This window comes from Canis lupus, chromosome 6 (genome assembly GCF_003254725.2).
Source record: "Canis lupus dingo isolate Sandy chromosome 6, ASM325472v2, whole genome shotgun sequence".
In the NCBI taxonomy this organism is placed as follows: Eukaryota; Metazoa; Chordata; class Mammalia; order Carnivora; family Canidae; genus Canis; species Canis lupus.
Window position 1 is genome coordinate 55982595 of NC_064248.1, and position 26514 is coordinate 56009108.

Below are 26514 nucleotides of genomic sequence, written 5' to 3' on the forward strand. Positions count from 1 at the left end.
TTAATGCTTATTTTCAAGGTAACTACTATCACATAGCAGTCAAATAAAAAGCATAATCCATTTTAGAAAAAGTATCAGTCAACAAGTGTTTTTGAACACCTATTACATGTCAGTCATTATTCTAGGTGCTGGTGATATAATGGTAAGCAAGATACTCAGCGTCCATGTCTTAAGGAACTTACATTCTTATAGTGGAATATGTATAATAAAAACAAAAGCAAATCAATAAATGACTTCAGAGACTTAAAAATGTGATAAGAAAGGATTAATAGCAACATTTTGTAGAAGATGGCTAGGGCATGCTACCTTAACCATAGTGGCTGGGAAAGTCTTCCCTGAGAAGATGGCATTTTGAATTAGAACCTGATAAGAAAGAAGCAATTGTGTGAATACCTGGGCAGAAAGCATTTAAGAAGAAAGTACAGTGAGTGCAAATGCCCAAAGTGGGGAGCAATGTTGGGAAGTATGGTTGTTTCATGAGTATAAAAATCTGTCTCATTACTTTAGTCATATCATGTACATTTAAAAATCTTGGATATTGATGGCACAATTCATCAAGTGAGGGGAACCTCTTGGATATAAGCAGCTCTACCCTATCATATAAGTCTATTGGAGAAACTACTAGGCTGGAGTCCAAGCACCAGACTTACCCTTTCTTGTGATGTACTATCTGACTTTAAGTAAGTGATTTCATTTCATTGACTTACTGTTAAGCCCGCTGTACAGGTAGGAAATATCCCTACCCTGCCCTATCCACATCACAGATTTTATAGAGATATAGTAGAATTGAACCAGTTATGATGGCTTCCTATCACTGAATGATACTCTAACATATCTATTGAATATAGAGAAGATTCTCAAGTCTTTGACTTGATTCCATTTGACCCAGGGCAAGTACCTTAATGGTTGCTGTTGCTGTAACCATAACATTGTAATTTAAAATTTCCCCCAGAATGTTGCTATGGCTGTCCGGTTCTGAGCATTGCCTCCAAGCTAGATAACTGTGTAGGAGTTCGATATCATAGGATTAACAGAGTGTGATAAGCAGTTTACTTATGTTTAAGAATCATGGTCTATCTTGTCCTACATAGCTTTCTTGTTTTCTCTATATATCTCTCTTTCCCTCCCTCTCCATTTGTGTGTGAGGTCATAACTATTGTAGTGGTTAAGAGCATAAGCATTGGAATAAAGGAGCTTCAGGTTTGGGTTCCAGCTTTGCCATTCCTTAGCTAGACAGCTTTGTCTTAGCCTCTGTAAAGTGGGGATTAAAATCAGGTAGTTGTGAGGACTAAAATGAGTTCATGTATTGAAAGACTTAACACTGTGCTTGACACATGGTAAGTACTCAGTGAATCATTATTTTCTCAAGTTGATGCCTTTGAATCTGACTTGGGAAGATAAGACACACATATGACATTATATAGTCAGTTGTATCAATCAAGATACAAGCAGAGAAGAGGAACCCAAAAGAAGTATATATTAAGATATTTATTATTTACATTTTTGTTTACTGTTATTTATTAACAACATGGATGGACCTTGAGGGCATTACACTAAATGAAGTAAGTTAGAGAAAGACAAATATTGTATGATCTCACTTATATATGCAATCTAAAAAAATAACAACAACAACAACAACAAAAAACTAACTCATAGATACAAAAAACAGATTGGTGGTTGCCAGAGGGGGTAGCAAGGGAGGCAAAATGGGTGAAAAGAATCAAAAGGAACAAGCTTCCAATTATAAACTAAGTAAGTCATGAAGATATAACCTAAATCAAGGTGACTACAGTTAATAATACTATTGTATATTTGAAAGTTGTTCTGAAAGTAGATCTTAAAATTTTGTCATCACAAGAAAAAAAACATTTTGTAACTGCGTGGTAATGGATGTTAATTAGACTTACTGTGGCAGTTATTTCACAGTGTATGCAAATATCAAATCATTATGTTGTATACTTTAAGATAATGTTATATGTCAGTTATATTACAATTTTAAAAAAGAGAGAGCTATATTGCATGGAATTGGCTTTCCCAGTTGTGGGGACTGGCTAGATGAGGCTGAAATCCTTACAGTGGGCTGTCAAGGACAGGGTGAGCTGAAGTTCCCATCCACAGACAGCATTTCTTCCTCATCATGGAAGCTCCATTAATTGTCTTAAGTCCCTTCAACTCATTGAATTAGGCCCACCCAGAATATCTAGGATAATCTCTCATTAAAGTCAGTTATCATGGACTTCAGTCCATCTACAAAAACCTTCACAGCAGCACCTAGACTGTTGTTTGCTTTATTAACTGAGGACTGTAGCCTAGCCAAGTTGATACAGCTAGAGACCATCAGATCAGATTAAAATGGTTTAGTCTGTACTAGAAATAGTTGTATTACACAAATTTAAAGAAAGAAGGCTTCCATGAACAGAGAGATCACTGTGGGTAAAATAGTAGAGAAAGGCTTCATAGAGGACATAGCATTTCTATAGGCCTTATAAAATAGAATCTGGATAGACTTTTTTTTTTAAGATTTTATTTATGTATTCATGAGAGGCCCAGAGAAAGAAGCAGAGACACAGGCAGAGGGAGAAGCAGGCTCCCTGTGGGGAACCTGATGTAGGGCTCCATCCCAGGACCCCGGGATCATGACCCTACCTGAAGGCAGACGCTCAACCACTGAGCCATCCAGGTGCCCCTACATAGGCTCTTAAGGAGCATCTTTCTCCTTTTAATTACAAACCAGGCTTGCTTTAGCACTTTTATCCCAAAGAGAAATTTGCTGATTAACATTAGATCTGAGAATTCCCAGAAGCATGTAGTAGTAGCCACTGAACCACAGCCTTGGTTGTTGAGCCATTTGGGTGCCCTTAAAATAACATATCTTCCTCTTTTGTCTTTTTATTATAAAACTTAAAAACTAATTTAGAATGTTGAACAAATCAGATATATATTTCATATAAATTATGTTCTATGTGTGAATTAGTCTAATTTAATAATCGATATATTTCTTATAATTTCAACATTGGAAGTCACTATAGAGCATTAGTATTATTTACTTGAGATGTTTTCTCTAACCAATGGATAATTTTTATTAAAAGGTATTACAAGGTTAATGGGATTCTTAACTTATATAAGCTTCCAGGATGCTAGGAGCCAAAACTGGAATTAATTTTGCACATTGGGAATCCCTGGGTGGCTCAGCAGTTCAGCACCTGCCTTCCACCCTGGGCATGATCCTGGAGTCCCAGGATCGAGTCCCACGTCAGGCTCCTTGCATGGGGCCTGCTTCTCCCTCTGCCTGTGTCTCTGCTTCTCTCTGTGTCTCTCGAGAATACATAAATAAAATCTTTAAATAATAATAATAATAATTGTGCACATTGTACACTGACAATTTGTTTTTTTTTTTTTAATTTTATTTATTTATGATAGTCACAGAGAGAGAGAGAGAGAGAGGCAGAGACACAGGCAGAGGGAGAAGCAGGCTCCATGCACCGGGAGCCTGACGTGGGATTCGATCCTGGGTCTCCAGGATCGCGCCCTGGGCCAAAGGCAGGCGCCAAACCGCTGCGCCACCCAGGGATCCCTGTACACTGACAATTTGAATTAAAGTTTCCTCTGTTCAGTTTTTAATAAAAGTATAATATTTTCCACTGTCACATCATTATTTAGAGGTTGATTCCAGTGAAATGCATAATAGGCTTTTAAATAGTAGGCTTTTAAAGCTTTGAAAAGGAAATACAGGGAGGGTAGTAATATCATGGGAAGCCAAGGTTAACTTGTGAAAGTTGTGAGCGCTGGGAATTGTGTTCTGCTCTTCTTTGTTTAAAGGCAGCTTTCTCTGACACTGAGGGCAACCACTACCTAACCCTAATTAGATGTGCATGGAAGGACCTTTTGGTTTTCCAGTTGTGCTCTTTTTCTTTTATCCACCAAGCTAATTATAATATGTTGTGTAATTCATTGTACATTTTCTCTGACTATAGAAATCACTAATTCACTCATTATTTCAGCAAGTCCTATTTAGTGTCTGCCTATAAAGAAATTTTGCACCATTTGACTATGTAGTTTGCTGGGTTCCTTAACAAAGAAAAATAGAGTAGGGGTAGGGAGAAAAAAATTTTCTTGTATACAATTTTCAGGACATTATTTAATGGTGATATTTCTGACATTTCCCCCTATGATTGAGAGTGTTTATTTTGAGTTTATCTCTGGATAATAATGAGGAATCACTAATTCTAATGAACCTTTGTATTGTATTACATGAGCACGTGCTTGCTTGCTTGCTTCCTTGCTTGCTTGCCTGTTTTATTTATTTATTTATTTATTTATTTATTTATTTATTTATTTATGAGACAAAGAGAGCAAGTGAGAGCAGGAGTAGGGTGTGAGGCAGAGGAAGAGGGAGAGAATCTTAAGCAGGCTCCAGGCCACTGGTGCAGAGCCCGACATGGGGCTAGATCTCAAAACCCTGAGATCATGACCTGAGTGAAAATCAAGAGTTGGATGCTTAACCAACTGAACCACCCAGGCACCCCTTTTTTGTTTTCTTTTTCTTTAGACAACAAGCACATGCTTTAAAGTGGAAGAAATAAGAAATAAAAAATAAAAGAGCCCTTAAATTTTATTACAGTTTCTTCTGAAATCTAATTTCTAGAGATAATGGCTTGTTGGTTAAAACAACTAGCTTAACATACACTAAATTTGGTAATATTTAGGGATCCCTGGGTGGCGCAGCGGTTTGGCGCCTGCCTTTGGCCCAGGGCGTGATCCTGGAGACCCGGGTTCGAATCCCACATCGGGCTCCCGGTGCATGGAGCCTGCTTCTCCCTCTGCCTGTGTCTCTGCCTCTCTCTCTCTCTCTGTATCTGTCATAAATAAATAAAATATTAAAAAAAAATTTGGTAATATTTAGAACTATGGTTTTAATTAGATAGTGATACATAATTATTTCATTTAGCTTTGAATTTGCTTAGAATCAAAATTACTATTTGGCTATAGAGGTACATTTTGTGCGTTTATCTTCTGTTTTTAAAATATATGGAATAAATCCAGTTGGAATATACTGTTTTCAGAGTACAAGCTAAATTTTTTCCTTTTACAAATAGTTTTTTTTATGCCAACTTGAATTAGAATACCAATCTCTTGATGAATTTATAGAAGAATATTTACTAAACAAGTTTATTTCAAATCTTAACAAACATAATAAGCCCTATTCTAAGAATAATGTTACTGGTTAGATTATACTAGCATTTCTGGTGACCTTCATGGGTTATGCTGCATGCTCTTATATCAGGTGGTGGTCACTATAATCCTGAAACAGGTGGTATTATTACTATTAGCATAACTATGGGAAGGAATAAAAAGACTAAAGGTTAAACCAGTTTAGAAGAAACAGCAACAATAAAACACCATGTTATTTTAGTTATGTGCTTACCAGTACTTGCTAGAACCAGCAGATACAGAGATAAGTTAAGACATGTTCCCCGCCCTAAAGATGCTACAGACTAGTAAAGGATATGGAAAAATAAACAAGCACATAATTGAGACTGAAACTAGGGTTGCTAAATTTAGCAAAAACAGACAAACACAAAAACAGGATGCCCAGTTAAATCTGAATTTAAAATAAACAATGAGTTTATTATTTTTTTTAGTATAAGTATATCCCAAGTATTGCCAATAAGCAACTAATAATTTTTCAATGTAAGTACATCCCATGCAATATTTCACTGGGCAGTCCTAACTCAGAACGTCACAGAAGGCTTTCTGGAAGAGGTTTTATCTTAGCTGAATTTTGAAGAATAGAGAGGGAGCAGAAGGAGGCATGTGCATAGCTACAAAGATAGGGAAGAGTGCTACATTCCAGGAAGTGCCTGCCTAGAGCAGTTTACTGAGGTCACATTAGCAGAGTCAAATCTTAAAAGACTGTGTATGTCCTGTTAAGGAGTTTGCCTTTTAGCCTCAAGGCAGTACAAACTCAATTGAAGTTTTCTTTTCTTTTCTTTTTTAAGATTTATTTATTTTCTTGAGAGAGAGAACATGTGGGGGAGATACGAGTGGTGGGTTGGGGGGATGGAGAAGCAAGTTCCCTGCTGTGGAGGGAGGGCTCCATCCCAGGACCCTGGGATCTTGACCTGAGCAGAAGGCAGATGCTTAACCAGCTGAGCCACCCAGGCACTCCTTAAGCAGGGAAGTAGTCAGATTTATGTTTCAGAAGAATTTCACCAGTTGTGGTAGAGAGGGTAGTAGATTGGATAGGAGACATCACAGGAAAGGAAACCAGTTTTACGGCACAAAGCAGTCAGGGCTGAGCATTGGTGGTGGGAATGGAGGGGAAGAAAAAGTTTCAAAGGATATTAAGAACATAATTTGATTGCCAGTGCTTGGTGACCAGTTAAGTGTGGGGGGAATGAGGAAGATGGAGAAGTTTAAGACAACTCACTGTTTCTTCCCTCAGATGCATGGGTGGTTGATGGCACCTTTTAATGAGGTAGAGAATAAAGAAAGATAAAGTTTGGACAGGAGGAAATAACTGTGAACAACAAGTATAGACTCCTGTTTCTAGAAGCTGTGCTGAGGAATCAGTTGGTTTTGGTCTGGTTTAAATTCTTTAAAATTGTGGTAAAATACACATAACATTTACTACCTTAATCATGTTTGTTTTTCAGTTTGTCATTACCTTTTTTCAGCCTTATTGATGTATAATTGACAAAATTGTAAGATTTAAAATATTTATTTATTTATTTATTCATGAGGGATACAGAAGGAGAGAGAGGCAAAGACACAGGCAGAGGGAGAAGCAGGCTCCATGCAGGGAGCCTGACGTGGGACTCGATCCTGGGTCTCCAGGATCACGCCCGGGGCTGAAGGTGGCGCTAAACCGCTAAGCCACCGGGGCTGCCCAAATTGTAAGATTTTTAAGAGTACAGTGTGATGACCTGATATACATATACATTCTGAAAAGGTTCCCTCCCTTGATCTTTAACACATCCATTACTTCACATATTTACCCTTTTTCGGGCGTGGGGGTGAAAACATTTAAGGTCTACTCTCAACAAACTTCATTTCTACACTACAGCATTACCAACTATAGTCACCATGTTATACATTAGATCCTCAGACCTTATTCATCTTCTAACTGAACATTTATACCCTTTTACCAACCTCTTCCCAATTCCCATACCCCTCAGCCTGTTGTAACCCCTTTTCTACTCTGTTTCTTCAAGTTTGACTTTTTTTTTTTTTTTAATTCCACATATAAGCAATACCATGCAGCATTTGTCTTTCTCTGGCTTATTTCACTTAGTGTAATGCCCTCCAGATTCATCCATGTTGTCACAAATGACAGGATTTTCTTCTTTCTTTAAGGCTGAATAATATTTCATTGTATGCATGTGTATGTATATATCTGTGCGCATACACCACATTTTCTTTATTCGTCATTGGACACTTAGGTTGTGTGTATATATATGTATATATGTATGTATTGTATATATGTGTGTATATAATATATGGTAAATTCTCTTTCTTTTCAAAAAAAAATTTTAAGCAAGCTCTACACCCAATATGGGGCTCAAACTCACAACCCTGAGATCAAGAGTCACATATTCTACTGACTGAGCCAGCCAGGCACCTCCACTTTGGTTGTCTCTATATCCTGGCTATTGTGAATAGTGCTGCAATGAACATTAACAGATACGTCTTTGAGATAATGATTTCATTTCCTTTGCATATATACCCAGAATTAGGATTGCTGGATCATAGGGTAGTTCTAAATTTCTTTAAAAAATTCCATACTTTCACAGTGCATAGCTATTTTTAAGTATACAGTTCAGTAGTGTTAAGTATACTCATTGTTGTGTAACCAGTCTTCATAACTTCTTCATCTTGCAAAACCAAAACTCTATACCCATTAACAAGAACTTCCCATTTCCCCTCCCCCACAACCCCTGGCAACCACCATTCTACTTGCTCTTTCTCTGAGTGTGTCTACCTTAGATATCTTCTAAAAGTGGAATCGCACAGTACTTGTCTTTTTGTGACTGGCTTATTTCATTTAGAATAATATTCTTAGGGTTAATCTATGTTGTAGCATGTTTCAGAATTTCCTTACTTTTTAAGGTTGAATAATATTCTGTTGTATGTATATGCCAGGTTTTGTTTATCCATTGCTGGATTCTTGGGTAGCTTCTGCTTTTTGGCTGGGAAATTGTTTTAAATTGACCTCATCCAGTTTGGTTATGCACATGCCTTGGATTCTGTTTTGAAAGATAATGGTAGCTATTGAGAATGTTTGATACTGGGGAGTAGTAACTACTCCTGTACAACTTTATTACTAGTTTATAATGAAAATGATTTCTGCCACACATATAGGCATTTATTTAGCACGTATTTATTTGTAAGCAGTCACAAAACTTTTCATATAATCAGTCTGTAAATTACTAAAATTCTTTTTTTTTTTAATTTTTTTATTTATTTATGATAGCCACAGAGAGAGAGAGAGAGGCAGAGACACAGGCAGAGGGAGAAGCAGGCTCTATGCACCGGGAGCCTGATGTGGGATTCGATCCTTGGTCTCCAGGATCACGCCCTGGGCCAAAGGCAGGCGCCAAACCGCTGCGCCACCCAGGGATCCCTGTAAATTACTAAAATTCTAATTCCATCCTTTTAGGTATGCTCTCAACTTGTATGAAAGATTTACTCAAGGCAGAAGCAGTGATACTCGAGAGGCAAGCTTCTATTACCTTCATAATTAGCATCAGGCAACTAGAAATTTTTAACCAGTGATTCTCAAAATGTGGTCTCCTAGGGCAGCCCTGGGTTTAGCACCGCCTGCAGCCCGGGGTGTGATCCTGGAGACCTGGAATCGAGTCCCGCATCGGGCTCCCTTTATGGAGCCTGCTTCTCCCTCTACCTGTGTCTCTGCCTCTCTCTCTCTCTCTGTGTCTCTCATGAATAAATAAATAAAATCTTAAAAAAATATATGGTCTCATAGACCTGCAGCACTAGTAGCACTTGGAAACTTGCCACAAATGCAAATTTTCAGCCTCACCTAAAACCCAATGAGTCAGAAACTCTAACACTGGGATCCATCTGTCTGTGTTTTAACAAGCCCTTCAGGAGATCTTAAGCTCCCTGAAGTTTGAGAATGTCTGTTGTAAAATTATTAACCCTGAGTACTTCCCCAAAGGTAAAGGTTACAGCTTCAACTGGTTCTTATACCCCCATTATGAAAAGGTAAGGGATATCCTATATTTTAGCGAATCCACATGTATTAATACCCTCAATTTCACCAACGATAGTCCATTTCTGACATTCACTATGATATTTAACAAACTAAAAATTTCACCAATACGATCCTAATTTGGTAATTAACAAAATCCCAGAAATGAATCAATCTTGATCAAGATGCGTACAATAGAAGCATGTGTAGTAGTTGACTGGGAGCACATGCTTCCTTAATACCTGATTAGGATTCTTGCAGAGCCCCTGTGCATTCCTGGATTATGAACACACAAATAGCACACTGTGTCTGCTGAAGAATTTTAAAGTAAATTACAGACATTTTAACAGAAGAGAAGGAGACAGTGGAGAGGGTTCTTGTGCGTGTGCATACGCAGGTGTGTAGGGAGAGGAAAAAGGGATGTGATGAACACAAGTAATGACTGACAGGAAGAATTCAGGAAAGAAGGAAAAAGAAAGGAGTTGATGATATAGTGAGAGCGCAGAGAATGAAGATTAAAATAGCTGGTATGTAGAATTGGAAAGGGTGCTGACTAGACTTGGAGAATTTTTAGGCAACCCAACTCTGCTGTTTTTTCCTAAGGATAAATTGGTAAAATTGTAAACTACGTTTTTAGAATGTGGATCTTAGAAAATGTTTTAAAACCTAGTTACTTAATACATCTGTTTGTTATCGCCCCTTGAGGTAGTTTCCACAGTTCATGAAATTATTCCTTCAGCACCAATGGGTTTTGTAAAATTTAGCTGAAGAGTGCCATCTTCTGGTACTACCAGGTATGTGCAAACAAAGTCAGGGTGTTCATAGAATCGTGATAAAAGTAAAATCTCAGGACCAGAAAAACCTTCAGTATTTTCTGCAAAGTATCCTGTTGTAAAGTTGAACTTCTTTATAACCTGTGTCTTTTTAGTTAGGAGATCAGATTCCTAACAATGATTATAATCTGTGTGTATGGCCATGCCTGAAAAACAAACAAAGCTGTATGTGGCCAACCATACTTTTCATGTAAGCATGTGGGAAATTTGCTTTTGGTTTGTGATGGAAGCCACAAGTTGAAGAGCCTGTTCTTTGTGACTACCTCTTTGATACAGAGTTGGCTTGAGGCCTTTGCTCAAAACAAGAATCTGATTCTTGTAGCTGAATGTCAGATTTGTCTTTGCTGCTCAACGGTTTACCAATAAGATACTAATTTTTATTCTTTTTTAAAAAAAATGTGTAATGCATTATAGAAGATTATTAATTTTATGCTCAGTGAGGTTTTAAAATCAAAACCACTAGGTTTTATTATGGTTATTTCATAAACATTTACTGAACACTTAAAATACTAAACTCTGTTCTGTGTGCTAGAAAAGGGAGATTCAAAGATGAATATAACCTCGTCTCTGACTTTGAATCATCTTACTTTCTACCAGGGAGGATAACATGAACATAAATGGTGTTAGATTTGGGGGTATAAGAGAAGAAGGAGGAATAATGCAGACTCAGGAAGGAAATATACAGTCTCAAGATTATTCATTGGAAAATTGGTGTTATGGAGAGGGTAACATTTAAATCTTGACCTGGGGCTGGGCTATGAATAGAGTGTTCCTCCAGATTTAGGAGCCAAGATCAGGACGTTTGAAGGGGATAGTTCTTTAAGTCCTATTCCAGAAGCTGTTCATAATAGAATGTGCTATTTCTGCATAAAAACGCACAATACAGGAAACAAAGAGGAAAGTCCTGTTTCTACTTTGCATTGCTTGTGCAGGGGGAATGAATGTGACCAGAACCCCTTAGTGGGAACACTGGATGGGCATCCAACCCAGCTATTATTAAATTTACTCTACATGTTCCTCTCCAAGATTCCGGTTCTTTTACCTCGATGGCTAATTAAAAGCACACACCCTGGAGGCAGACTGTCTGGCTTCAGATTCCAGCACCACCACTAACCTGCTGTGCACATTTCTTAACCTCTCTAACCTTAGTTTCTATATCAATAAAATGGAGATGATGGTAATATCTATTTTATAGGGAGGTTGTGAAGATTAAAGGGATAAACACGAAAAGGCTCTTAGAATAATGTTGACATACAGAAAACAATATGACAAACACTCGTGTACCTGTCATCTAGGTAACAAACGTTTTCCTGTATTTGCTTCATTTGTAAAAGAAAAAAAAGCACTACAGATACAAGTGATGCTTTCTTTATCCTCCCTGATATTCTCCTTCCTCCTCCCCAGGACTAACCACCATCTTGAATTTGGTGTAAGTCCTACCATCATGTTTTTATACTTTGACTATGTGTATATGGGTACAGAAGCAATATATAGCATTGCTTTATATGTTTCTAAATTTTAATTAATTATACTAAACTGCAGATATCATTTTATAACCTTTTCCATTTGACATTATTTTCACCATTTTTCCATGTTGATCTATGTAGCCTGAGTTCTTTTTTTTTTTTCTTTTTAATTTAGATTCTAGTTAGTTGACATATAATAATTCGATATTGGTTTCAAGAGTAGAGTTCAGGGCAGCCCGGGTGGCTCAGTGGTTTAGCGCCACCTTCAGTCCAGAGCCTGACCCTGCGGACCTGGGATCGAGTCCCACATCGGGCTCGCTGCACGGACCCTGCTTCTCCCTCTGCCTGTGTCTCTGCCTCTCTCTTCAAATATGTATTTTTTTATCCTTTGGGTAAATACCTAGTAATGCAATTGCTGGATTATAGGGTAGCTCTATTTTTAACTTTTTGAGGAACCTCATACTGTTCTCTAGAGTGGCTGGACCTGTTTACATTCTCATCAGCAGTGCAAGAGGGTTCCCCAAGCCTGAGTTCTTTCATTTTAATTACTGTATAGTCTTTCATTGTATGAAAACACTTCATTTTATTTAGCCATTCTCCTGTTAATGGTCATTTGTGTTGTTGCCCATTTTCCACTTGCAAACAGTACTACATCCTGGATGGCACCCTGAGGTCCTCCCAGACTGTATCTTGACCTGATATTTTAATTTTTTTATTTATTTTTAATTTTTTTTAATTTATTTTTTTTGACCTGATATTTTTAGAGGGAAAGATTTTTCATTATGGATTCAGTTTTTTTAATGTTTACTAGTCTTATTCAGATTTTCTATTTCTTCTTGCATCATTTTCAATTATTTCTATTTTTCTAGGAAAATTGTTCATTTCAAATGTATTGCCATGGTGTTGTTTATGTTATTCAGTATCCCTACCCTTTTCTTTCATAATAATCTTTAATTGTGCCTCCTCTTTTTCTCATGATCAGTCTTATTAAAGGTTTATTTCCTTTGTTAAAGTTTTCAAAGAACTAGTTTTTGGTATTATTGATCTTTTTCTTTTTTTATTTCTGCTTTTTTCCTCTATTTCTTTTGGAGGTTTATTGTTATTGTTGAGGTCTTTTTAAGCTTCTTTAGTTGAGTGCTTACTATTTATATTCAGTCAGTTATTTTTTTGTCATTGCATTTAAAGCTGTAAATTTCCCTCTAAGAACTGCTTTAGCTGCATCTCACAAGTTTTAATATGTATATTTTTGTTGTTGTTCAGTTCTAAATATTCTACATTTCCACTGTCATTTATCTTAAAAATCCACAAAATATTTAGGAACGTGCTTTTTACTTTCTGAACATGTCAGTGTCTATGTTTACATTATTTTTATTGTTGATTTTTTATTTCTTTGTGGTCAGAGGATGTGGTCTAAGATCTAAATTCACTAGAAACTCAGGACACCTGGGTAGCTCAGTGGTTGAGCGTCTGCCTTTGGCCCAAGTCATGATCCTGGGGTCCTGGGATTGAGTTCTGCATCAGACTCCCCATAGGAGCCTGCTTCTGCCTCTGCCTATGTCTCTGCTTCTCTCTCTCTCTCTCTTTCTCTCTCATGAATAAATAAAATCCTAAAAAAAATTTCACTAGAAACTCTAAGCTGTATCTGTAGGAGGTTTCACTCTAGCTCCTGAGTAAGGCCTCAGAACTCCCACCACCTTTGCCTCAGTGAAGACACATGGCAGTGAAATTGCTGGCCATCTGCTACAAGCAGAGATACCAAACAGAAGGTTCTGCATTCCCTAAAAATCTCCAGGGGAGACCTGGGGAAGAAAGTATTGAGCATCTCCCATGTGCCCCCCCGCCCCAAAACCACCACTAGAATTGAGTATAGGAACTAGTTTGCTCTGCTCTTCCTATGAAAATGAAATCTCATATTCTTGGTTACAGCCAGGTCTGAAGGAGAAAGCAGGCATGGTCAAGGCTTAACCAGGAATTTCTCTGGTAGTGACAGCTGAAGAGCAACAGTTTGTAGGTGTTGGCACTTCTTCACATGGACAAAGCTCTCCATCTCTACCAAAGCTATCCTTATCCTCACAGCAAACTGTTAAAGTGTTGGTAGGGAGGCCCAGTGGCTAAGACTGAGGAGCCTATGCTGGCGTCTTCAAGAATTAAGTATTTAAGAGACTCGGCTGTACTTTGGCTTGGGATCCTTGGGTTCAGTGTTTCCTTGGGATCAATGAAAAATTTAAGCCCCCAAAATGAAGGTCTCAGTAAATTATCCTTAATCCCTATCACACACAAGATAAGCCCAGTGTTGGCCCTCTAATAGGTTGCAAATAAACCTATGTCTTCTAATAAAAGACTCTGGTCCAGTGCCTATTGTTTCACACCTGGACACTGCCAAATTCTTTAGCTAGTTTTACATCCAGACTCTTCCACTCAGTATCTCAGCCATCCTATCATTCTCAAGCGACTCTTGCTTAAAAGGCTACATCCATCAACTTCAGTTTATTAAGATTTTCTGCATCCCAAGAACCAGAGCAGGGCAAGATTGATCTGTGAGTAGCATCATGTCATCAGACTGAGAGAACCAGACAGACAAGGAGAATTCTGGGGAAAAAAACCATCAAAAGGTAATTGCAGAAACCAGAAAAGAGCAAGAAATCCAAAGTAAAGATTGGGAGATGAAGGTCAGAGGAATTCTTGCAACAACAGCAACATACCATAACCTTGTATTGTTATTTTATATTGATTACTTCTTTCTGCTTTCTGTAGATTAATTTTTTCAAAATTCTTGAATTTTTAATTCATTTGTTTTGTTCTTTGCTGTTTATTAACATAATTAAGTTGCATTCTTCTTTAAGTGGTTCTTTGATTTTATCATTTATTTTATTTTCAGTTTCAGTTATTGTTATTTCCTAGATACTTCAGTATTTCAATTTGGACTTTCTCTTTGACTTTCAAGAATTAAAAGAACATTTAATTATGTATGGATAGATGTTTTATTAATTTCATGTGTTATATTGTGATTGGAGATGCCATTTCTACTAAGTGGAATGTACTAAGGCTTTGGTCTAATTTTGTAATTGTTCTATGGGCATTTGAAAAGTTTGTTCTCAAGACAGATCTACTTTACTAGATTTTTTAGCTCTTCTATATCCTTTTTTTGTAGATTTCTTTATCTGTCATGGGCTAGAAAAAGTGAACTAGGGTCTCCCACTCTAATGCCTGTTTCTTTTTTTTATTTCTTATAGATCTTGCTTAATGGATTTTAATACTTCTTTATTTGCCTTATAGAAACTCATGAATGTAATATCTGGTGTGGATTATATGTTTTATCATTGTAAAGGCCCCCCCCCCTTTTTTTTTTACCTTATTTAATGCTTTCCTTACTTGATTTCAACCTTGTCTGGTTTAAAATTGTGACTTAATTGTGTTTTCTTTGTGTTTGCCTGATATACCTGTACTGTCCCTTATTTTCAACTTTTCTGACACTTTTCTAAGGGTATTCTTCTTTCAATAGATGAACTTATCTTGCTGACATTTATATAATATATACGACTTAATTCTGTATCACTTTTTTTTTTTAAGATTTTATTTATTTATTCAGAGAGACACACACACAGAGAGAAAGGCAGAGACACAAGCAGAGGGAGAAGCAGGCTCCATGCAGGGAGCCCGACATGGGACTCTCCCGGGGTCTCCAGGATCACACCCCAGGCTGCAGGCAGTGCTAAACCGCTGAGCCACCCGGGCTGCCCCTGTATCACATTTTACGACCTACTTTCTGTTTTTAAGGATTCATTTGGTTTGCATCTTTCTCTAGATGGTGTATATTTCGTGTTTTATGCATGTTCCTTTTGATCATTTAGGAAGCTTTGTATTCTGTATTTAGGTCTTCTAGTGTTTAGCTTTATGCTATAACTTTTAAAAATGTACTTTATGCTCTATTTCTTTAGACCAAATCTACCTATTAAAAGCAGTGACAAAATTAAAATTCTATTAATCTGATCTCCTTTGTTCCGCCTAATTTTAAACAATACATTATTATTATTAATTCTAGTGATCATTGGTGTACTTTTGAATATACTTTTTTTTTTAAGATTTATTTTATTTATTTGATGGAGAAAGAGAGAGCACAAGCAGGGGGAGCAGCAGGCAGAGGCAGAGGGAAAAGCAGGCTTCTTACTGAGCAGAAACCTGATGCAGGGCTGGATCCCCAGAACCTGGAATCATGACCTGAGCTTAAGGCACACACTTAACCAACTTAACCACCCAGGTGCCCCTTGAATAGACTTCTGTTACTTGATTTATAAGATGTAAATGTTATCTCCTGACCTTGAGTATTAAAGAAATCAACATCCTTTTGTCACCTTCCATCTATTTACATCTTCCCTTCTTGGTTTTTGTTTATACAAGTAACAAAATTGTTTATAATAACATTCTGAAGAATATACAGTAGCTATTATGAGAATGAGCTCTGAAACCAGACTGCCTAGGTTGGAATCTTGGTTTTGTCATTTTTTAGGTATGTAACCTTACCTTGTTTTTACAATGGATATAACAATAGGCTCTACTTCACAGGTTAGTTTTCATGATAATGAAAGTATAGCACTAGAACAGTGCCTGACATATAATAAGCATCTAGTAATATTGGATATTTTATTAATCATTATGAAGTAGATTCCCGGGATCCCTGGGTGGCGTAGCGGTTTGGCGCCTGCCTTTGGCCCAGGGCATGATCCTGGAGACCCGGGATCGGATCCCACGTCGGGCTCCCGGTGCATGGAGCCTGCTTCTCCCTCTGCCTGTGTCTCTGCCTCTCTCTCTCTCTCTGTGACTATCATAAATAAATAAAAAAATAATAAAAAAAAATTAAAAAAAAAAAAAAAAACAATGAAGTAGATTCCCAGGGTTTTCATCCCAGTCCTATATTTCAACTGGCTTCCATGTTCAGGTTCTCTGTTCATCTTTTGGTTACCTAAAATTCATTCTCTAGTAGTTCTTTAAGAGGGAATGGTTTTCTAATCCTTGTATGTTCAAAAACATTTGACGCCTTTTACTTGAAAGAAAGTTTAGCTATGTAAAATAATAGTACCTGCTATTGAGCACTTTTTAAAATCACAGGTGATCTGTATTCATTATTATATCATTTTACCTCATAATAATGCTATGATTTTATTACTTATTTATTTTTAAATGAATTCTGTGCCCAACATGGGGCTTGAACTCACAACCCTGAGATCAAGAGTCACATGCTCTACCAACTGAGCCAGCTGGATGCCCTCTTCATAATTATGCTATAAATCAAATATTATTCATATTCCCTTTTACAAATGAAAAATTAGGATCCAGGCAAGTCACACTTCCTTTCTCAAAGACTTTGCTGGCATTGCACCATTATCTACCATTACATGGCTGTGGAAAAATCTGAGGCCAAACTGATTTATTTCCTTTTAAAGGTGCCTTGATCTTTTTGCCTGAATGCTCAAAGGATTATTTATTTTTGAAGTCTAGTAAAATTCAATAGGGTAGATCACAAGGGTCGTTCTATATGTCAGTTTTCTTGGGATATTGTATGTCCTTTCAATCTATAAGTATCCTTTCACTTTACATGAAGTTGCCTTGAATTCTACTTTGAATATTTTTTCTTTTCCACTTGTACTGTTCACCCTCATGTGGACATGCTGGATATCCTTTGTCTCCTGTATCTATAATATTGTCTCAAATTATATTTAGTTCTTTTTATATTTCCATTGCCTTTTCCCCACTTTTCTTAACCTAGCCCTCGTTTAAGTCTGTGTTGTCATCTTTGTCTGTCTCCTTCTCCCACCCCCATTTATGTGGCTTTAATTCCTAGGATTTTTTCCTTTTCTTCCTTTCTGAGCTCTACTAGCTTATTTTACATTTCCTTCTGTTGTCTCATCATTTCTTCTACCACGAAGTCTTATTTTTTTTAAATGTTTCATTAAGTCCTTTGAATTCACAGCATTATGTTTGGCCTGCTTCATGGCAACATTTTTCTGGAAAATTTCTTTTTATAACATTAGCTTTTCATTTCCTTTCCTCCTTTTTCTTGTAGATTTGCTCTGTAATCTTGTTTTCCTTTGGTTATTACTCCTTATTGAATGAAAGAGTTCTTCCTCAACCAGCTATTTGTAGGAAGCAACTGGAGGAGTGAATTGTGCTAGTAGTGAGACTGCTATGACCCAGAGTTTGTGTGTATGCATGTCATGTGTGAGATAGAAAAAACGAGAAACACAGAGACAAAAATACACAGATTGGCTTATCCAGTGTTATCTCCCCAGGAGATGCTCCTAATGTGCTCTCCCTCAACCCATTTCATTAACAGACTGCCTCCAACATAGATAATATTTTTAAAGAATTTATCATTCAGCACTGCCTTGTCCTGCTACTTCGTAATGCCATATAGACTCCTTGAAAGTTCCCACAGCATGTGCCCCTTAAACCTACATTGTAAATCAGGGTGATGGTTCTGCATCTCATCTCTTTGGTGCTATGCCAATGTTGAGAAGCAAAGTCACAGCAGTTATTTAATCTCAACAATCTCTGGACTCTGATGTAATTTCACTGAATTTGGCAGGCTATCTTCACTAATTGTGCCTTAGGGTTACCTTGATATCTTGTTGAAGATGGAGTTTGTGTTTATTTTTCTTATTTTCGGGTGATCTCAAGGATGACCAGATGTCAGAGGTAATTTTTTTTTTTTTTTTGGTAATTTTGTTTTTTACGTATTTTCGTATTTAAAACTTTAATTTCTTACTTTAAAACCAGAGCCATTTTTAAAGTGTGCCTCTAATCTTAGGGGGGAAGCAGGTACCTTACCACCTCAGACCATGTTAAGTGGGGAAAAATAGCTTCCAAATTCCAAGCACACTTTGGTCGCAGCAATATCTCTCATCATCATATAGCTGGTAAGAATAGAGCTTGGATTCAGATTCAAGTCTGTCCAAATCCAGAGTCTGAGTTCTTTTCATTATAGAACTTCATCCTAAAGAATACAGGTATCTCCTTACATTGTCTTTATTATGTTTCTTCTTATAAAACAGTTTTCTATTAACTACTTTTCTGTTTCCTGGTTTTTAGTGTGACAAGTACAAGACTGGAGTTATTGATGGGCCTGCATGTAACAGCCTTTGTGTTACAGAAACCCTTTACTTTGGGAAATGTTTATCCACCAAGCCCAACAATCAGGTATGGACATTACGAATAAACATCCCAGAATGACAATGCACTCTAATTTTACCTTAAATGAAAGTATTATTAAAAGAATTCTTGAACCATAGTGTTAGGATATTTTATATACTTCAATGTTGTATGCTTTGATTCACTCATCCAACAGATGTTTATTAATCCTTATTTCCAGTATATTCCAGACATTCTTTAGTTATTAGGAATGCAGTGGTGATTAAGATAGATAAGATTACTTTCATGGATCTTATATTAATTAATAGTGAATAATTTGGGAGTATGGGATTAGGGAAATGGAAACAGAGGAATTTGCCTTTCATCTTTCTAGGCAATGTGACTTTTTAAAAATGTATTTATAGTTATAAATGCTTACATTAAGAAACAAGATCTCAAATCAACAAGCCAATTTTACAATTTAAGGAACTTGAAAAAGAACAAACTAAACCCAAAGCTAGCAGAAGGAAATAAACAGGGATCCCTGGGTGGCGCAGCGGTTTAGCGCCTATCTTTGGCCCAGGGCACGGTCCTGGAGACCCGGGATCGAATCCCACGTCGGGCTCCTGGTGCATGGAGCCTGCTTCTCCCTCTGCCTATGTCTCTGCCTCTCTCTCTCTCTGTGTGTGACTATCATAAATAAAAATAAAAAATTAAATAAAAAAAAAGAAATAAACAATTTACAGTAGAGATAAATGAAATGGAGAATAGAAAAACAATAGAGGAAAATCAATGAAACCAAAACTTGGCTCTTGAAAAAAATCAGCAAAATTGACAAACCTTTAGCTAGATGAGTCTAAGAAAAAGAGAAGTCTCAAATTACTAAAATCAGAATTGAAGTGTGGGGACATTACAGAAATAAAAAGGATCATATGAGAGTACTATGAACAATTATGCACCAAGAAGTTAGATAGCCTAGATGAAATGGACAAATCCCTAGAAACAGAAAACCTACCAAGAAATAGAAAATCTGAACAAACCTATAATTAGGAAGGAGATTGAATCAGTAATCAAGAGTCTTCCAACAAGAAAAGCCCTGAGCCCGTTGCCTTCACTGGTGAATTCTACCAAACATTTAAATCCTTCCCAACCTTTTCCAAAAAATTGAAAAGGAAGGAATACTTCCTGACTCATTTTGTGAGGCCACCATTACTTTGATACCAAAGCTAGATAAAGACATTACAAGGAAAGAAATCTACAGACTTTTTGTACATTAATGCAAAATCCCCAACAAAATACTATCATGCCAAATTGAGCATATTAAAAAGATCATACACCACAACCAAATGGGATTTATTCCTGGAATGCCAGGATGTTTCAATATATAAAAGTCAATCAGTTTAATACGACAGATCAACACAATGACCCCACAGGATCCTCTCAGTCGATGTAGGAAAAGTATTTGATAAAATTCAGTACGCTTTCATGATAAAAACACTCAACAAAGTAGGAATAGAAGGCAACTACCTCAACATAATAAAATCCATATATGAAAAATCAATAGCTAATATTATATTCAGTGGTAAAAGTATGAAAGTTTTTCCTCTAAAATCAGGAACAAGGCAAGGATGCCCACTTTTGCCACTTGTATTCAACATAATACTGGAAGTTCTAGCCAAATCAAACAAGAAAGAGAAATAAAGGTATCCAAAGTAGGAAAAAGTAAAATTATCTCTGCTTGCAGATGACCTGATCTTTTATATAGAAAAATATTTTATGTAGGAAAAAGTTGTTAGAGCTAATAAATTCAGCAAAGTAGCTGGAAACAAAGTCAACACACAAAAATCAGTTGTATTCCTATACACTAACAATGAACAATTCACAAAGAAAATTAAGAAAACCATTCCAAAAAAAAAAGAAAATCATTCCATTTACAGTAGCATCAAAAAGAATAAACTACTTAGAAATTAACTTAACCAAGGAGGTTTTAGGACTTGTACAATGAACACTTCAAAGTATTGCTGAAAGAAATTAAAGATACAAACAAATGGAAACATAGTCCATGTTCATGGATGGAAGACTTAGTATTGTTAAGATCACTACCCAAAGTGATCTACAGATTCGTGAAATCCCTTTCAAAATCCTGATGACATTTTTTGCAGAAGTAGAAAAACCCACCCAAAAATTTGAATACAGACTGTCAGAGGACCCCAAATAGCTAAACCATTGTGAAAAAGAACTACAGAGCTGGAAGACTCATACTTCTGATTTCAAAACTTACTGCAAAGGTACAGTAATCAAGACAGTGTGTACTGGAATGAAGACAGACATATAGATAAATAGAGTAGAGAACCCAGAACTAAGCCTCACATATTTGGTCAAATGATTTTTGATGAGTGCTAAGACCATTCGATAGAGAAAGGACTTTTTTTTTATTTTATTTTTTTAGGACTTTTTTTTTTAAATTTTTTTATTTATTTATGATAGTCACACGCAGAGAGATAGAGAGGCAGAGACACAGGCAGAGGGAGAAGCAGGCTCCATGTACCGGGAGCCTGACGTGGGATTCGATCCCGGGTCTACAGGATCGCGCCCTGGGCCAAAGTCAGGCGCCAAACCACTGCGCCACCCAGGGATCCCAGGACTTTTTTTTTAAGGTTTTATTTATGTATTTGAGAGAGTGTGTGTGAGACAGCACAGGTTGTGGGGGAAGGGAGGGCAGAGGGAGAAGTAGGCTCTCTGCAAAGGAGGGAGCCCAATGTGGGGCTCAATGCGGAGCTCAATCCCAGGGCCCTGAGCTGAAGGCAGATGCTCAACCAACTGAGGTACCCAAGCACCCCTAGAGAAAGGACCAACTTTTCAACAAATGGTGTTGGCAAAAACTGGATAGCCACATGCAAAAAGAACAAAGTGGGATGCTTACCTAATGCCATATGCAAAAATTAAGTCAAAACAGATCAAAGACTTAAATGTAAAACCATAAAATTCTTAGAAAAAATATAGGGTAAAAGCTTCATGACATTGGATTTGGTAATGATTTCTTGGCTCTGACACCAAAGGCATGAGCAACAAAAGAAAAAGACAAATCTGTACTTAATGAAAATTTAAAAATTTTGTGCATCAAAAAGTATCAAATCTACAGAATGCAAGAAAACATTTGCAAGTCATATATCCAATAAGGGATTAATATCTAAAATATATAGAGAACTCCTGGGGTACCTGACCAGCTCAGTTGGTAGAGCATGTAACATTTTTTTTTTAAGATTTTATTTATTTTTGTGAGAGAGAAAGAGAGAGAGCATGAGCACAATTATAGGGGAGGGACAGAGGGAGAAGTAGACTCCCTGACCAGGAGCCCAATACAGGACTCAATCCCAGGACATTGGGATCATGACTTGAGCTGAAGACAGATGCTTAACTTAGCCACCCAGGTGCTGGAGCATGTAACTCTTAATCACAGGGTCATAAGTTCAAGCCCTGCGTTGTGTGTAAAGTTTACTAAAAAAAAAAAAGAATGAGAGAGAGCAAGAACGCCTAAAATTCAACAATAAAAACAAGATTTAAAAATATGCAAAGGACTTGAATAGGCATTTCTAAAAAAAAAGATATACAGGTGGCCAATAAGTAATGAAAAGATAGATGCTCAGCATCACTTGATCATTAAGGAAATACAAATCAAAATCACAGTGACATACCACTTCATACCCATTAGGATGGCTACTATCAAAGAAAGGAAATTTGTCAACAAGTGTTGACAAGGATGGAAAGAAATTGGAACCCTTGTGTACCGTTAGAAGGAATGTAAAATGGCACAGCCATAGCAGAAAAAAATATAGCAGTTCCTCAAAATATTAAAAATATACTGGTCTTATGATCCAGCAATTTTACTTCTGGGTACATAACTAAAAAAATTGAAAGCAGTCTCCAAAAGATATTTGTATACCCAAATTATTCACAATAGCTAAAACATGGAAGCATCCAAGTGTTGATCAGCAGGGAATAGAAATGCAAAATATGGTATATACATACAATGGACTATTATTCAGCTTTAAAAAGGAGGAAATTCTGACACAATACCATACAGATGAATCTTGAGAACGTAATGCTAAGTGAAATAATCTGTGCCATAAACACTGTCCAAATCAGACTCACAGTGACGATCCTTTATAAGTTCTTTCAGGTTTGTTTCTGGCCAGTCACAAAAAGAGAAATTTTATATGGTTCCATTTACATGAGATACTTAGTCAAAATTATAAAGACAGAGAGTAGAATGGTGATGGCAAGGGCTAAAGGGGAAAGGGGGAACAGGAAGTTATTATTTAATAGGTATGGAGATTCAGTTTTACAAGATGGAGTGCTGCAAAAGGGTGGTGGTGATGGCTGCATTGTGAATGTAATACCGTTGAACTATACACTAAAAATGGTTAAGATGGTAAATTATGTTTTTAATATTTTACCACAATTTAAAAATTGGAATAAATAAATAAAATTGATCCATGGTCAAAAATGTATTTATTTAGGCATGCATTGCTTTTATAATCAAAAAGTTACAGAAAAAAGCTAAATCTCTGTGTTTTGTTACTTGCTTTTGTGTTTTTGTAAGGGGAAGAAGATACTAAAAATACAGTGGTGTATAATTCTACTCAGCCTAAAGAGTGATTTGTCATTCTTTTTCCACATAGATGTATTTAGGGATTTGGGGTAATCTACCAGGTGTTGTGAAATGTCAAATGGAACAAGCACTTCACCTTGATTTTGGGACTGAATTGGAACCAAGGAAGGAAATAGTGCTATTTGATAAGCCAACTAGGGGAACTACTGTACAGAAATTCAAAGAAATGGTCTACAGTCTCTTTAAAGTAAGTATATCCATTCCCATGTTACTATTATGAAGTGGTACATTCTTCTGGAAGAGTTGGCAAGACCTCATCCTAAGCCACAAAAGTGTTGCTATTCTTTAACATATCAGGGGCTCCATCTTGAAACAATTCAAAAATGTGTAGATGTTTACGTTATTTATAATAGTTTAAAATGTCCAGATATGAAAGGGGAATTCATTAAGTAGGTGAGCTGCTCTATAGTTTGACACTGTAGCTGATACACATTTTTTAAAATGTGGGAGAAGGGCTAAAATCAGTATACGTATCTGATAGCAAATTATTTTTTAAAAATTAAATAATCATACAAAGATTAAGTATATTAAAAGATAAAAGTAGTTAAAATTTTATAAAAAGTCTCTTTTCTTTTATTGCTGTCATATTTTCATTCAAAATCTTTAAGTTTACATTTTCGGACTATTTTATCCTAAGAACCTTCACAGGGAAATAACTTTTAACTTTCATCATTGGAACAATACAACTTGAACAAAATAGTTCTGTTAATGTGTTAACTACAAAATAGGAGAAAATAATTTTCAGTTGACCCTTATTATAACTGGATATGAGCACATTACACTGCAATTTTGCAAGTAAATATATGAGTAAGATAGAATTAGTGTGTTGAATAACTATCAATAGAGACCAAGGAGCTTGCCATTTCTTAAATATACTCAGGAGTGCGTTTTACTACAATTATATAAAACATACTTCTTAGTAAAAGCATCATAAATTGGAGCTGTATTAAGTACCTTTATGGAGACTCAGTAACAAAATTATTACTTAGCATAATTCCCATATAAAGTTAGTATGTATATTACATAAGAGATATTTTTGCAAACTTTCTGTATTTAGCTAAATTCTTACCTTTATAGGCAAAATTGGGTGACCAAGGAAACCTCTCTGAACTGGTTAATCTCATCTTGACCGTGGCTGATGGAGACAAAGATGGCCAGGTTTCCTTGGGAGAAGCAAAGTCAGCATGGGCACTTCTTCAACTAAATGAGTTTCTTCTCATGGTGATACTTCAAGATAAAGAACATACTCCCAAATTAATGGGATTCTGTGGTGATCTCTATGTGATGGAAAGTGTTGAATATACCTCTCTTTATGGAATAAGCCTTCCATGGGTCATTGAACTTTTTATTCCATCTGGGTTCAGAAGAAGCATGGACCAGTTATTCACACCATCATGGCCTAGAAAGGCTAAAATAGCCATAGGACTTCTAGAATTTGTGGAAGATGTTTTCCACGGCCCCTATGGAAACTTCCTTATGTGTGATATTAGTGCCAAAAACCTAGGATATAATGATAAATATGATTTAAAAATGGTGGACATGAGAAAAATTGTACCAGAGACAAACCTGAAAGAACTTATAAAGGATCGTCACTGTGAGTCTGATTTGGACTGTGTTTATGGCACAGACTGTCGAACTAGCTGTGATCAAAGTACAATGAAGTGTACTTCAGAAGTGATACAACCAAACTTGGCAAAAGCCTGTCAGTTACTCAAAGACTACCTACTGCGTGGTGCTCCAAGTGAAATTCGTGAGGAACTGGAAAAGCAGCTTTATTCTTGTATTGCTCTCAAAGTCACTGCAAATCAAATGGAAATGGAACATTCTTTGATACTAAATAACCTAAAAACATTACTGTGGAAGAAAATTTCCTATACAAATGACTCTTAGTTCATTTGGACATCGTGAGCATTATAGGAAATTTCAAAATTTTAAGGAAAAACTTTGAGCATTAAAAAAAAAAAATAAGGCTTCTGATTCATGTCCCTGTCAGTTACACAAAACCCTCCTTCCCCTGGTTTTAAGAAGCCATCATCTTAAGATACAAGTTGATTGAAGTAATGGCAAGAGGTAAAAGATGACCAGGTCCAAAGATTTCATTCCTGCTGTTAGAAGCCCTGGTAGATTTTCCAGTATTCACTGTGTAACTATTTTAACTAATGACCTAAAATAATGCTGTGAAAAGCCTCATTCCATAAACATCGACAGTGAAGTATTTTGTAGATTTGTTAGCCAAAATACCATTGCTGGAAACATTTTTGCATTGAAGCTGCTGTTGAAAAAAAATATACATTTAAAAAGTCTTAGCATGGTAAAGTTTGCACATTAACAGAAATTAAGACTGCAAAGGTCAAGTTACTCCTTTACAAACAGATGTTGGGTTAATAGCATGGTTTTTTTTCTACTTAAAACACTTAGACATCAAATGTTATATGGCTTCAGAATATTGAGTGGCTTTTAGCCTCTTAATCCGTAAGAAAATGTTCTACTTGACAATATATAATTGCCAATTTTAGAGGCTGAAACTGGATGAGCATTCGTCATCCTCATTTTGATGGGTCCTTCTTAGTTGTCAATGTGCTATAGTCTGTCAAAACTGATTTTTTTCCAAAACTGTTATTAAGGCCATCAACCCAATCCAGATCCATGTATCTGAATTTGAGCTATGGGGAAATAGGACATTAGGAGCCAGACTGAAATCATGGAACTTTTTAGGTTCACAATTTTCCATTTTTGAACAGTATTTCCTGTTGGCCAAAGGGCTATTTCTTAAGAGGCATGCAAATTTTTTCATGTAAACTTGATATGCAAGTTAATATTTGCCCTTTTAATGTTGTTTTCATGTTTATTAAGATCTGGCATGTACCTTTCAACATCTCCATAAAATGGAACACTTCTTTTGAAGGATATTCTGCTCAGAGGTTTCACCTGATTAAAGTGAACGTTATGTGAACTTCATTGGACAGCTCTTTCTCAAAATTAAAGCCATTGATTAGCACCAGTTCTGCTTACTTTAAAATTGTGTACTTTGAAGGTACTTTTTCTTCCCACTAGCCATCTGGTTACAATAAATGAATGGAAGAGATATTTCCTAGTGGATGGTTGGTCTGTTGCTTGACAGACTGTTTAGAGGGAGCTAGACAGTCACACTTGAAGGGATAACTGTTAGGAAAAACAGAAGCCTGAGAAGCCGGTGTGAACTTTGAG

The 26514-nt window shown here is 36.5% G+C and overlaps 1 protein-coding gene across 3 annotated transcripts in view; it reads left to right on the forward strand.

The window, feature by feature from the left end:
* The window catches only part of DIPK1A (divergent protein kinase domain 1A), a 113144-nt gene extending 86836 nt beyond the window's left edge, over nt 1–26308 (forward strand). For 2 of the 3 annotated variants that reach the window (XM_025417630.3, XM_025417631.3), the window contains exons 3-5: nt 18597–18704; nt 23318–23494; nt 24385–26308. In XM_025417630.3, coding sequence (XP_025273415.1) covers nt 18597–18704; nt 23318–23494; nt 24385–25197 — 1098 coding nt within the window. In that variant the 3' untranslated portion in view covers nt 25198–26308. Of the gene's footprint in view, nt 1–1201; nt 1338–18596; nt 18705–23317; nt 23495–24384 lie in introns of those variants that run through there. The other variant, XM_025417632.3, reaches the window with a different exon arrangement.
* The last annotated feature ends 206 nt before the right edge of the window (nt 26309–26514 follow it).